Source organism: Phyllostomus hastatus, unplaced genomic scaffold (genome assembly GCF_019186645.2).
Source record: "Phyllostomus hastatus isolate PE091 unplaced genomic scaffold, TTU_PhHast_1.1 phas_contig_16, whole genome shotgun sequence".
NCBI lineage: Eukaryota > Metazoa > Chordata > Mammalia > Chiroptera > Phyllostomidae > Phyllostomus > Phyllostomus hastatus.
Window position 1 is genome coordinate 30,937,636 of NW_025333643.1, and position 15,437 is coordinate 30,953,072.

General features: G+C 39.5%; 1 protein-coding gene across 1 annotated transcript in view; it reads right to left on the reverse strand.

The window, feature by feature from the left end:
- The window catches only part of SHQ1 (SHQ1, H/ACA ribonucleoprotein assembly factor), a 151,184-nt gene extending 136,105 nt beyond the window's left edge, over positions 1–15,079 (reverse strand). The window contains exons 1-4 of the mRNA XM_045832301.1: positions 14,824–15,079; positions 8,464–8,528; positions 6,857–6,979; positions 5,791–5,951 (exon numbers count right to left, since the gene is read on the reverse strand). Of these exons, the coding sequence (XP_045688257.1) occupies positions 5,791–5,951; positions 6,857–6,979; positions 8,464–8,528; positions 14,824–14,966 (492 nt within the window). The 5' untranslated portion in view covers positions 14,967–15,079. The remainder of the gene's footprint in view (positions 1–5,790; positions 5,952–6,856; positions 6,980–8,463; positions 8,529–14,823) is intronic.
- Positions 15,080–15,437: the final 358 nt, after the last annotated feature.

The following is a 15,437-nucleotide window of genomic DNA, read 5'->3' on the forward strand; positions in this document are numbered from 1 at the left end:
GTTTTTTTTTGTCTCCCCATTTTGGATGACTCTTTTTGCTTTTTTGTGTGCTTCCTGATGTTTCACTTTGCTAGCTGTCTTTGTACGGTGAACTTCTACAATGGGATTTCTATGGGGTTCAGTGGTGTGGTCTCTTTGATATCCTTGTCTGGACGCCCTAGGTTTGCCCGTTCTTCTGTTCATGTGGGCTGTCTTGTTGTATTTGGGTTTTTACCTTTTGGTGATTCCTTTGTTAGTGGTTTTTCTCCCCCAACAAATATTCTCATGTTCTAAGCTCCCACCTCTTCTTGTATGTGATCAGTGGCAGGGGGTAGGCAAAATGGATTAAGACATGGGGAGAGTATTTTATGGGATTTAAAGTACCAGGAAGTAGAGAAGAGATAGGAGATTCTTTGGATAAGTATAGAGTTAACTGTGATATTTCATCTATTAGCCACTCCTTACCCTTTGGTAACCATGTTTTTACATGAGTCAGACAGAGAATGACAAATACCATTTGGTTTCATTTATATGTAGTATCTAAAAAAACACAAGAAACAAACAAAACAAAAACAGACAAACCTGAATTTAAAACACAGCTCCCGTCTCACTGTGCAATGTCCCTGAACCTCTCAGCTTCCTTACTGTAAACACAAGTCTAGTGATTCCATCACAGGCTGAGCATTAGTTTCCTTCTGATGCTAAAAAAAAATTACCAGACACTGAGTAGCTTAACACAACCCACATTTTTTCTCTGGTAGTTCTGAAGACCAGAAGTCCAAAGTCTGGTTCCTTTTTGGTGGTTCTGGAGGAGAATCTCTTCTTTGCCTTTCCTATGTAAGAAGCAGGCTGGGCTCCTTGTCCCGTATCACAATGCCTTTCCTCCCTCAGTTTCCATCATTACTTGGCCTTCTCTTTTTTCACAACGACTCTCTTGCTTCCCTGTTATAAGGATCATGTGATTAGATGGCTCCGCCTGCATAATCCAGGATGATCTCGCCATCTAGAGACGTTTAACTTAATCACAGCTGCAAAATCCCTTTTGCCATGTAAAGTAATATATTTACATGTTCTTGGGATTAACATGTGGATTTTTGGGAGGTGGGGATGCAGGTCATTCTGTCTACCACAGGCTATTGTGAGGATTCAATGAAATTAAGTACAAGGCTTAATACATGATATGTTCAATAATTCCAGTTTCTTTTCTCTGTCTTCCGATCCCACTGCTGTTTCTAGTACTGGGTGACCTCCAACTGAAAGTACATATCCTCCTTCCCCTTCAGTTTCCTCACTTACTAGTAGCAATAAAAAAGAAAGAAAATCAGGATTAAAATGTCCCACCTCATTATTTCACCTGGATCAGATATAACATCATAAATAGTGTATAATCCGTGAGTATTTATAAATAAGAATAGAATTCAGAGAATAAATGGATTGAAGTGGCCCCAGGCATTTTAAAACACTAACAGCATGGAGAATGAACTCAGATTTTTACCTCACCTCAAAGCTCTTTATAATTAAGCCCACCTAGCTCTTCAAACTCATCTCGTATCTTCCCCTTTTGCTCAAATACGCCTAAACCACATACCAGATTTACTTCCATTTCTGGAACTCTGAGCCTTTGCACTTACAATTAAGTATCCTTCTTATCATAATTCAATGCAAATGTCACTTCCCCAAAGGGGCCTTCTCTAGCACCCTAGTCAAAGCAGTTAGCACCCATCCTGCAGTTTCTCACATTACCCATCCTTTTCGTTCACTTGCCACTTTTTGAAAATATCTTGCTTATTTGTTGTTTTCATGATTACAGTCCATTTCCCCAGTAGAATATTCCATGAGGGCAAGGGTCTTGTCTATCTTCCTCATGATATCCCCAGCACTGTGCCTGGTGTTCAGTATTAAATCATTCATCCAGCAAATAATGCATGAGGGCCTGATCTGGTTTACACTGTTCTGGATGCTGAAGATCCAGAAATTAAAACATAGATAAGATCCCTGTTCTCATGGAATAAATGGTAAGAAAGCAGTTGTTCTTCCTTCCTTTCTCCTCTTCTTGCCCCTTGCCTCCAAACTCAGGGCCTCCACACACAGTTGTGTGACTGATGCCCAACAGAATGTTAATGTCTACAGCAATGTCAGCCAGGCTTGTCCTATGCACAATCATATGCAGTGGCCCTGTTCAAACTAGACCCTCAAGAAAAACTTGAGCAAATGAAAAAGTAGAGTTAGGTTGCGCTAGAGAAATCTAAGGCCTCAATCAACCAGAGCGGGGAAGAAAAGAGGATGAGACATGTTAAACTACAGCAAGTGAATGGTGATTTTTAAAAAAGGATTTCCATGGCCACTGTAACTAAAAGTATTTAAAGATGGGTACTGCCAAGCAAAGGATGTGCAGGGTTTAAGTCAGGCTTCCAAAAGTTTCAACATAACTGAGGCAGCTGAGCCGGAGAGAAGATGAAGAACCTTGAGCACATCTGGCTGGTGGATCTTCTCAAAACAATGGCCTCAGGTCCCCAGTGTAGCCAAGGAAAGGACAGGGCCAGCAAGCAGTTGTTGGGAGCAGCAGTCCTGGGAGATGGCTGGGTTGCCACCCAGAGACTCTAGGATTGTTGTTGCTGGCAGCTGCCACCACCAGGAGCTGTAGTGAAGCCCTGACTTTAGGCAGACAGGCAATTTTCCAAAGGCACCCTGGTGGCTGGCAGCAATTTCAGAACAGAAAGAAAGAAGGAGTTGGGGTGGGGGAGGGGGGCAGATGGGAAGAATGCTAAAAGAGCATTTGTTTCAGCAAAAATATTTTCTCATCAGTATAAAATACAAAGTTCACAAGCAAATCCTGTATAAATGGTTGCGGGGGGCGTGGGAGAAAAACATGAAAGACTATACAATCTCCCATAAAGAGTTAAATGTGTCAATTAACAGAAGATACCTGGGTATTGGAATTATGAATGTTTTACTTTCTTTGTTATATTGTATTTTTATAATGAGTACATATAGCTTTTATCTTTAGAGGAAATAAAGCTATTTTTCTTTTAAGGGAAAAGAAGAGACTAAAAATACTAGTAAAATATGTAGTTAACAGAATTTTACAGGTATTTCTCATCTAAAGGCAGAGCTAGAGAAACTCTAAACTTAAGATAAAGCACTAATTTGAGAAAATGGTGACGTTTCTTAAATATATCGCTTAAATTAGAAGAGATTCTTTTAGTGCTCTTATTTATGCAGTAATTTTTTCTTTCAGCTACTTGAGTCACAGGAAAAGGGTCATGTGATTAATATTCCATGATCACTCGGTTTTTAATTATGGAGTATAAATGTCACAAATATAGTCTTTTTAAATGCAAAGAACTCTGCAAGTAATACCAATTATGTAAAATTTTTGTGGCACTATCTCATAAAACACATCTTTTTGAATACCTCAAAGAGGGAAGCTTTCAACTCTTCATTCACATGATTTTCTAAAGTTCTGATATTTCCTCATTGTTATGTAGGACACAAGTCCTCAAATTTAATTCAAGTAAGACAACAATGTATTCTTGAAAATGACATATGTCTATTGGTGCATCCACTGGTGAAATGTGTAATGATGCCAGGATGGAGGAGTAGCACTATGGAGCTGATGTGCACAAAAGCCCAGCATAGGCGTGGCCCAGGAAGATGCTCAGGAGCTGTCAGCCACTGCTGCACAGACATGGGAGGTGCACTGCTATGATCCAGAACCCCTGCAGAAGGCTGAGCTTCAAGATTCAACTCTTTGAAGAGTTTAGAAAAGTAATGTGGTACACATACATACCATATTTTATTTAACCCCCTCAAAGAAATCTAGGTCAGCACCCCTTACTCAAATTCATCATTATTTCTACAGCAAATTTTTGAATATGAACATTAAGTGGGAGAAAAAACTATTAAAAGACTAAAATCAGTTCAGATCAGGTTTTGCCACAAAGCTAAATAAAAATAAAAAAACTTTGTTTCAGAACCTCTTGTGATCCCAATATTACACACATGGGACTATAAACCTTTATAACTTGTGGTATTACTATTTATATCACCCCTTAGAGTTCTATCACATGCAAGACGTTTCCCCCCCCACACACTGAGGGAAATATGCATTCAAATTGTTTAGAATAGCAGTGTTCATTCCATTAAAATCTGAAAAAGTTTAATGATTTTAGACAACCAACCTAAATGCCCGCAAATAACAAAAATTTAATTCAATGGTTTACTTCTGCTAAACAATAGAGGGAGGTAACCAGAAAGGGACACATAGGGGCTTCAAGTATGCTGCTAATGTTTTCTCTTTTAAGCTGGGTGATGGATATCTAGAGATTTGATATATTAGTTAAGACATTCGGAAAGATAAAAAGAATATTTCACGATAACTCATTTTCTTAGATCAACCTAAATTACTTATTTAGTAAACATTTTAACAGATGTGAGAACTGACTTAACAGGGACTTGGCTGAGGCTCACACTACAGCATTCCTGCATCTTCTCAGCATCCTGGCAGAAATCCCTTTCAAGGGCCTTCCTCAGCAGCAGCAACAATTAATAAACCAGGTTCCCTGGCCTCAGGAAGCACTTTCAATCCAAATGAACACTGTAAACTTACCCTGAAAGACTTTTACATTAACTCGTTAATAGCTTTAGACAGGCAAGCCCAAAACAGACTGACCACAAACTAGCTCTCAGCCAAACAACCGAGGTCCATTCACCGTAGGTATTTTCTGATGTAGACAGAACTGACTCTATTCTAGCATCTTATAGTTGTTTTCAAAAAGTTTACACAATACAGCATCTTGTTAAATTTTCTAAATGGCCTTATGAAGAGGTGAACAAAGTTATCCCTGTTTTACAAAGAGGAGATGACATTTGCTTACAATCAAGTAATTGGCCTGGTGTCCCAAAACTAAAAAGAGGTAGAAGTGGAACTAAAACATAAATAGTTTACGTTTCCTTGGTAGATTCACATATGTCTTACTATAATAAACCACATTCTGAACAGGTTTAACACCCTCTACCCAGATAGAGATGATGTAAAAACAAACAAACAAACAACAAAACTCTGTTCATTGCTATTTCTTTCATTTTTATAAAAAGGTAAGACCATAAGTTAATGGTTCACTAACAATTTCATCATATAGCACTCTCAGAATGTTTTCTATAAAAATAATATAAAAAAGTAATTTAAAATTTCTCCTCTCCATTTCGTTTATTTCAATCTCCCTAGATAGCCTAAAATAAAGTACAAATTCCTACACTGTTTGAGGAAGAGAGAGAAAGTGATGCCATTCCTTTCCAGCCTGACATATAATCAAGTTTTAACAAGAGATTACCTTTAACCTCCACCAAGAGTGAGGAGAAAACATGCCTATTGTACACCAAAAACTAAACAATTTGATCAAACAACACAAATTCATTCTCACCAGGGACATTTATCTATAAAACAGAAGAAATATCAGGCCATAAATACATGATTTTCATATCAAACACAAGGCTTTCCAGGAAGTATGAGAAGAGAGGGGTTCCATTTCGTATTTTAAAAACCTAATGATCTAGAACACTAAATGAAGTGGGAAAAAAAATGAAGAGAATGTCTTCCATCTGGAATTGCACTAAGACTAGACAGAACAGCCAGTGCAGTGAAAGGGAGTGAATATCTCTTGTCATGTGTGCATACAAGGAGCTATGCTTTGTGCTCTAAATAGGTCACCTCTTATAATGTATGTAAACTCCCAGTATGAGCAGAACTGAGATTACAGTATCAACATGGTAAAACCTTAGATACCTAGGTCTTTTAGAAAGACAGCATACCTGTAATCGCTGAAATACTCCCGACCGTAGGCCTCCAAATCCATAGTGGCCCTGCATGTTCAGAGCACTGTCTGATACCTCTTTATAGGGGGACTGTTCAATTTCCCAATCAAAGTCATCGTCATCATCTTCTACTCCTTCCTCAGAAACCTCAGAAGCACCTAAATGTGTTAAATATTAATTTTTTTAAACTGAATTTCCAAGGTACAACTTGGGGAAGAAATATAGAGGAAAAATTACTACGTTGTACCAAAGACAGTACAAGAATATGTGTATTCTTGACAGCCAATAAAATGGATCTAACCTACAGGTCCATCAATGATAAAATGTATAAGTAATAAATGCAATGAAAGCAAACAGACCTCAGCCACATATATATAAATCTCACAAATATGTTCAGTGAAAGAAGCCAGACAAAAAGATCACATACTGTATGAAATATATACACAATTTGAAACCAGGCAAAACTGAAAATAGTAGGGACCTTGGAGAGGAGGATGGAGCAGTGACTGGGAGGAGATACCATGTAGGATTCCAAGATACTGGAAATGTTCCATTTCTTGACTTAGGTGGTACTTCCTTCATATAACTCACTGAATTCATATCAAACACAAGGCTTTCCAGGAAGTATGAGAAGAGAGGGGTTCCATTTCGTATTTTAAAAACCTAATGATCTAGAACACTAAATGAAGTGGGAAAAAAAATGAAGAGAATGTCTTCCATCTGGAATTGCACTAAGACTAGACAGAACAGCCAGTGCAGTGAAAGGGAGTGAATATCTCTTGTCATGTGTTCTAATCTTAGCTCAAGTGGTCAATATTTTGCCAAAGACAGAGATGCTGTTTCAATTAGTCCAAAGTATGACTGACCTACTAGTTCAATGGAGTTATGTCTTTAAACTGTATGTTAGCAATGATATATTTTCATGTTATCACATGACCTCCTTATCTTGTCACCTGAACTATTTTCTCCATTTCATATTTGCTATATCCCTTTTCCCCTGGAACCACATAGCATTCCAAATATTCTGCTTTCCTTTATTTTCTCCCAACTGCAACACACATACCTATTTCTTCCACAAGTGGTTTTGCAGTCCTGCATTTCCTTGGTGCCAGAAGAGTAGTTAACATGTTCAGCCCCTCAAAATGCTGGCCAGGAGTTTCTTTGGGCAACTGAATAGTAAAAATTCCTTAAAGACAAATTTGTTTTATACTTAGCAAGATTAAAACATTCAAAGACTTTACAAATATATCTATGCAATATATATCTTATTAAACATTTCTATTTGATAGAGCTCCAAAATTATACCCTTGCATAAATTTAGTAAATAAAAATCAAAATAAAAGAAGGTTTCAACAGGGTTTTTCAGAACCACTGATTCAGCTGTTACAAGACACTAATCTGTTAAAAGCTGCAGAATGCTTTAATCTTATGCAGTATCACCTTAAATAGTTATTGATAGTATTAAAACTCAACGGCCTGAGAAGGTAATAGCTTAGAATTAACTAACACATACTTATAAAATTTATTTCCAAACTAGAGAGGCAAAAAAAAAACCAGATACATTATCCAATGGATAATAGCAAGAATTTCAAAACTACACAAAAATCTTAAATAAAGCAGTTATGGCTTCATAAAGTTCTTTACTATCTTCAGATCTACGTCCCTAAAGTCCATCTAAGGAAGACACAAATTCTACCATGCACTTCTTTTCTTTCCCTGCCTGGATTTATCAACTTCATCTAAGCTCTCCTATGAACTTACTACATTTACTACTCTTACATTTTAAAACATTTTACCTCTTTCAGTGTACTGAACTTTATCGTAATATATCAAATACAACTTAACCCAAAATATTCCCACATATAGCAACCTTCTAAATCTCAGTGTACTTTTAAAATGTAATAACTTTGTTTCAATATGCAACTTATCTGCAATTAAAAGCAGATTTACTACCTTGGAAGGCAGTTTCATTATACTTCATTACCACATTAATTATGTTGCATTTCTGGTTAGAACTTTGTTATTTAACATTTTCATCCCATCTTTTTTTCCTTACCCTAGTTCCTCAAGGTCAATAAATAAATATTCACTGAATAAAAATTATACATGTTCCATATCCAGTAACAAAGTAAAATCCAGGGGCCTCTATGAAGGGAACAATAAATGGTTTCACAGCTAGCTGAAATGAAGGACTGACCAATCACAAGAACAAAATTCAATCAGCCTTTAAATGCCACCTATGGATAGCTTCTTTCTCATCTACATAGTAGTAAATTTTAAGTTTCTAGAAGAAATTCTAGAAGAAAGATTTGATTCGCAGCTAAAATCATCTATATCTTTTATCACCTCACGCATTCTAGTCTTTATTTTTAAACACTTAATAAATGTCGGAGGAATAGGAAATGAAAACTAGTAAAAAATAGAATCAGAGTGTTTAATTTAACTTTACTGTGAAGAACACTGTGGAGTACTTTAAAAGACTGAAGAAACTGTCATTGTTAAGAAATCCATGAATAACAGCACTGAACAATGAGGAAATCTAGTGATAGGAACAGACTGCACTTGTAAATCACCCCAAAAGTCCTGACAGTATCATGAAAGATTTTTATGTAGTTACTCTAACATGAAGAATCCAAAGAACAAAACTAACAAAACTTCCAAAGTAAATACCTTTATCTGCATCATAGGACCCTTGTTCACTTCCATTTTCTACAATTCTTCCAGGAAGAGTTAATCTGCAGATTTAATACAAGATCTCATGAAGTCCTTAAATCACAAAGTATAATAACAGACTATCAATGACAGTATACATTAAAATCTATCGGACTTCCACCCAAGATGGAGGCATAGGTGGACACACTGTGCCTCCACACACACCCAAGATAGGGACAACAACAATTTAGAAACAGAATAACAACCAGAACTGACAGAAAACTGATCTGAATGGAAGTCGGACAACCAAGAAGTTGAAACTGACCTGTTCATCCAGACCGGTAGGAGGGGTGGAGTCGGGCAGCCAGGTGAGGGTCGAGGTTCGGAGAGCAGAGAGCATTGGGACTGGTGCATAAGGCATGGGGGGGGGGGGCGCGTAAGGCGTCCAAGGCGCGCAAGACCGCAGTGTGCGGATCCTGAGTGCACAACCAGCAGCTGGCAGACCCTGGCCAAGGGGTGGCAACTGGCAGTCCCAGTGAAGCGGCGATTGGGAAGCGAAGCAAAGCACTGCGTGCAACCCAGGATCACAGCACTGGGAAATAGAGCCTTGGGACACTGATTGAGGACACCTGTGGGAGTTGAGGGACACGGAGAGACACCCAGCCTCACAGGAGAGGTTCTTGGAGGGTCCCACGGCTTTCACAAGCCCACCCACACGGGAATTGGCACCAGAGGGGACCAGTTTGCTTGGGGGAAGCAGCAGAAGGGACTGAGGTCCCAAGGAGAAGGGAGCAAGTGCCATTGTTCCCTCTCCACCCCGCTCCCACATACAACATCACAACCCAGCGACTGGGGTGCCCAGCCCTGGTAAACACCTAAGGCTCTGCCCTTCACCATAATAGGCACGACCAAACCAAAAAAAGAGAGAGAGAGAGAGAGTTGGCTCAAACAGAAGACCAAATAAAAGCCCCAGAACCCATCCTTTTAAGCGACTAAGAGATAGCCAACCTATCAGATGCACAGTTCAAAACAGTGATGATCAGGAAGCTCACAGAATTGGTTGATTTTGGTCACAAATTAGATGAACAAATGCAGGCTACAATAAGTGAAATGAAGAAAAATACACAGGGAACCAATAGTGATGGAAAGAAAGCTGGGTCTCACATCAATGGAGTGGACCAGAAGGAAGAAAGATACAACCACACAGAAAAGAATGAACAAATAAGAATTCAAAAAAATGAGGAGAGGCTTAGGAACCTGTTGAGGACCACCCTGCTGGCCTCAGGAAGCTGTAACCCCACGTGACTTACATTGAGTGAAAGACCTCCGGACCAGGAGCCACTGGAGGAGACAAAATGTATTTCCCTGGCATGATCGGCAGTCAATGACGGGTAACAATTCTCTAAGAAAGACAATGAATCTAAGACAGACACGATCACGTGGGAATGCCCTAAGGAAGAAACTAACGGGGCTGTGGAAATGAAGGGGTGATGGACATCAACCCCTGCCCCCTAGCCTTTGTCAAAGCCTGAGTCTTTGTTCTTAGTTGTGAGAAACCCAAGTCTCCTGGCTGCCTTTGTCTTCTCTGTTAACTCAGGATAGCAGGAGTGGCCCAGACCAGAAACGGTGGACCCCGGGGGTGACCAGGCCTGGGACACAGAATATGCAAGATCCTGTGAAATCTGTTTGCTGGAGGATGTTATTAACTTGGAATTTAAAAGCACAGGCAGGAAATTTTTGGAACCTGTAGCCCTTTCATATATTAAAGACCACAAACCTTGCCCAGAACCTCAGCAGGAGTTCTGTCCCCACCTTTGTAAGTTGCCTACATCTTTTGATCTTTTCTGCCAGACTGTGAATCCACAAACTAAGTCTGTTTTCTCAATAAAAATCTGCTTGGGGATGGACACGGGGTGCCCTCCAGGAGAGAGGGTGGCCAAGCGGTGCCCTCCAGGAGAGGGGGTGGCCAAAGGCGCTCCCCACGTGAGGAGTGGCCCTTCTGTTCCTATTCCCCCACAGGACCTGGTTGTCTCTGTGTATCTTTTTCTCATGTTTCAATGAACATCCGCAGCCGAGATGGATACTGTTGGACGTATCATCCACAGGAACCTCCAGGACATCTTTAAACATTCCAACATCCGAATTATAGGGGTACCAGAAGGAGAACAGGAAGAGCAACAAGTGGAAAAGTTATTTGAACAAATAATAAAGGAGAACTTCCCCATTCTGGCAAAGGAAATGGACTTCCAGGAAGTCCATGAAGCCCAGAGAGCTCCAAAGAAGTTGGACCCAAGGAGGAACATTCCAAGGCACATCATAATTACATTAGCCAAGGTAAAAATGAAGGAGAGAATCCTAGAAGCTGCAAGAGATAAGGAGACAGTTACCTACAAAGGAGTTCCCATCAGACTATCAGCTGATTTCTCAAAAGAGACCTTACAGGCAAGAAGGGGCTGGAAAGTAGTATTCCAAGTCATGAAAGACAAGGACCTATATCCCAGATTACTCTATCCAGCAGAGCTTTCATTTAGAATGGAAGGGTAGATAAAGTGCTTCTCAGATAAGGTCAAGTGAAAGGAGTTCATCATCTCCAAGCCCTTATTTTATGAAATGTGAAAGGGACTTATCTAAGAAAAAGAAGATTAAAAAATATGTATAGTAAAATGACAGCAAACTCATAATTATTAACAACCACACCTAAAACAAAAACAAAAGAAACTAAGCAAACAATTGGAACAGGAACAGAACCACAGAAATGGAGATCACATGGAGGGTTAGCAACAGGGGAGTGGGAGGAGGAGAGAGGGGGAAAAGGTACAGAGAATAAGTAGCATAGATGGTAGGTAGAACATAGACAGGGGGAGAGCAAGAATAGTATGGGAAATGTAGAAGCTAAAGAACTTATGACACATGGACATGGACTAAAGGGGGGAAATGTGGGTGGGAGAGGATGTGCACGATGGAGGGGAGTGAAGGGGGAAATCAGACAACTATATTAGCATAATCAATAAAATATAAAAAGAAAATATCTATCAACCACTTTAAAAGGAAATCCTTCAGCATTTGTTTAACTAAATGCACTTCACAAACTAAATAACTTAAGATTTCTTTCCTAGCTAAGAAAAAGGAAATCAGAGATGATTCAATCTCTGTCTGAAAAACTACTAGTCAGTCCCCAATAAAACAGATACTTAAAAAGAAAAGCCACAATAAATATTAGTTATCGCTATTGTTATAGTACTTCCCCCTTCCTATGAATAAGTTAATTTACATACCCTGTGCTTGACTCAGCAGGGGCTCAATAAAAGTAGACTAACTGGCTTCCAGAAAAACAAAACAATAAACAAACAAAAAGAACCTGTTTGTATTGGGCAAATTACTATTTTAAAAAAAAAGCAGAAAGCAAAAGTGTTTTTTTCAAATCTCATAATTACTATATAAGGATTTTTCCTCCTTTCATACTAAAGGAAATGAGCTGATTTCCCTGTTTCCAGTTTACTCTGGTTCAGTCAGTCTTGCATTGAGGGCCCAAAAGAATTTTTCTAAAACAGAAATCTGACTGTCACTTTTCTATTTGAAAAAGCTTTTATGAATGCTCAACACTAACTAGATAATTTAAACTAATCAGTATGGCATATCAAGACAGCACCATTCTGTTCCAAACTGAAAATGTAAGCCTCCTTTCCTCCCATCCCCCACTCTCCCTTACTTCCTATTCTAACAGTAATAATAATAGTAATAATAATAATAATAATAAAACTTGGCAGACCTCAAAGGGCCCAAGACTTCACACCTTAGTTACCACTGATCCCAATGCTTCCTGGAGCTACAGTGCACTTTCCAAACCCAGCTCCGCCATTTTACCAGCTCTGCAACTTTCTTTATACAAGTCAATTAATTTCAAGGTTCATATTCCTCATCTGTAAAAAGGAAAAAAATAACAGAATCTATCCCAGAGTTACTATGAGAAGAAAATGATAATGCAAAGAGCTTAATGGTTGGTTAATGGTTGGTATAGTAGGTAAGCACTTAAAAGATGTAAACTATAATTATCAGCTTCCCTCTCTTAGGTTCTTTATAAGTATAAATTCTTACCGTATAATGGTGAAATCATATTTGTTCACAGATCTGCTTCCCCTGCTAGACTTGCCCTTCCTCAAGAAGAGGGGCAAGGTTTTATTACACTTTGATGTGCTATAGCAAACTGTATTTTCAAAGACGGCCCATCTCACATCACTCCTCCCAACAGTAGGGTCTATGTCTCCTTCCTTTAAAACTGAGTGGGCTTCTGGAACTGTTTTAACCAATACAATAAAGCAGAATTGACATTTTGATTTCTAAGGTTAAGTTATAAAAGATAATATGGATTCTACTTTAGTTCCTGGAATACTTGTTTTTAAAATCTTCAGCTACCTTGTTTGTAGTCCAACTCCCTGAAGGAATCACAAACTAGACCATGTAAAAAGGCTACAGAGGGAGAGGTTGTGAGACTACAGGAAGAGAAATACCCTCCCTCACCTCACTGCACCAGTTCCCAGCTACTTAGGCCCTTACTGTTCCAGATCCAGCCACCATGTGACCACAACCGAATTAAAAACGTCAAGCTGAAACAGCTCAGCCAAGCCCTCACCAAATTCCTGATACACAAAAACCAGGACAGGAAGTTAAATGACTGTTGTTTTATACCATTAAGTTTGCTTTCTTATGTAGCAACAGATAACCAGAACTGCAGGCCCTTAATAAACAGAATAATACCTACTGATTACTGAACACATGGATAAATACCAGGCATGGTAATAAAGACTATGTATGCATTACCTCAATCCTCACATCAACTAATATCAGTTCGATTTTACAAATTAGGAAACTGAGACAGTAACCTGCCCAAAGTCACAGAACTCTTAAGTGTGCTGAGACAGTGATGTGCCCAACTCCCAAGCCTTTGCTACTACCCAAGGAATAAATAAATTTGTGTGAAGAGTAAGTACTCTTTAAATTGTTTCACATATTATCTCTTATTTTTTTCTTCACTAAAATTCCCCAACTTAAGCAGTGATTTTTACTTAGAAATTTTCATTTTATTGTACTTATGTTATTTTGCAATCCCATCTGATTTCAGAACTTCTGAGTCTCTACCTCATCTGTACCATGGGTAAATAACAGAACCTACTTTGTAGAACTTCCCTCAAATCAAATGAGATAACCCACATGAAACACTAACCTGGAGTAAAACATCAATAAATGTTTGCTAACATCACCATCACCTTCCCATTCTTAAATGTCTTAAATATTGGCTCTTCAGGAAGGCTTTCATTGGCCACTTTATAAAAACACAGACTTCCTTTTATTTTCTATGAATGCAATTTACTTCTCTTCAGAGTACTTCCTACAATTTGTAGTTATAATGTTTACTTGTTTATTATTTTGCTTTACCCGTTAGAATGTAGACTACATGAGGCACCACTACATCTCCAATACTGAAAACAGAGCCTGGTACATACCATGGGCTTGATAAATAAATCAAAACAACAAATGAGAAAAGAAATAGGGAAATGCAGTATATCCAAGGAGGTGGATTACGTTAAGGCCTAATGGATATCTGAGCAAAACTGGTTCAGGTTCAGTAAACAGCTTGACTGGTTTGTATTAGGAAAGTACTAAGGCAGGAAAAGTAGACTGGAGCTACACTTAAAAAAAGAAAGATTAGAATAGAGTTCTCCCTCCTAAAAATGGGAAGAACAAGGAATTGACAATGTTTAGGAATAATCAGGCAGTGTCCTTTGTAAAAGAGCTAATAGTTATGTCTATCTGTACGAATCGCTATCCAGATTCAATGAGATGATGCACATAAAGCACTTACCCCGTTGCTTTCTGGAACCCGGGGGACAACAAAACCACAGAAGAAGCAGACAATGAGGAGGTAGAAGAGTGAGGCTATTTTGATGTCAAGCAAGCGAAGGAAGCCGAGAATTTCAGGAAGTAGGGAACGGTCAGACAAAAGAGGTCGATAAAAGAGACGTGAATTGAGAAAACTCAAATGGGCCGCCGGTCAGCTGCACAGTCAGAGAGCGCCGTCCCGGGCAAGGAGGGCAATCGCAGAACGAAATAAAAGAACAAAAACTGGAAAGGTGACATGGTTCCCAAATGCTATGCTTTAAAATGACTCAGAAATCTCTGTAATGTGGGGACTTCAGAAGGTTGAAGGACTGCAGCACCTAGAACGCAAGTCTAAGAGTTCACTTCCTCGGTATCAAAGAGGCTGCGGGGACCTCGAAAATAAGCCCTCGTTCTTTCAGGCTCCCTCGATAAGCAGTTATCGATCTGCGAATGAATGAATCCCCAAAATACACTCCCAGTGGCCAAACACCCGGAACTCGCCTGAGAAAATACGGCTTGGCGTAGAACTTGAAGTCAAATCCCTGGAAGTAGACATCGAACTCGGAGACCCGAGCGTAGGGCACGCGGATGGCGATAGTCAGGAAATTCGGGTCCTGGCTGAGGTCGAACGCAGGGGTCAGCATCTTCACACCAACTCCAGTGCCCAAGTTGGTCACTCTAGTCGCCGTCGCCACCCACGACCCAAACTCCCCCGGAAATCCCCCCGTTGTAGTACTAGTTCTGTTACCCCGGCGCTTCCGACTCAAGGCGGAAGTGCTTTGGCGTGAGAGAGGAAGTCCCGCCCCACCCCTATCTCCTTGGAGACGGGTAGTTGTTCGCGAAGAGAAGAGGGAGTACGGAAAGGGGCTTTCTGCGTAAGTAATAAACCCAGCGTGTAACTTGAAAGTACCCTGACAAATCTTCACCTTAGGTGCGCCAACCCTCTTTCAAGGTTTTTAGAGATGACTTAACAGCATTGGCTTTCCAGGAAGAAACCTGCGTTTGAATCCCTTCTGGGACACTTCGCATCTGTAAGACTTTGGAAAAGTTACAAAATCTTCTGTGCTCCAGATATCTCTTCTATAAAATGAGTATAACACCAGGACCTACTCTCA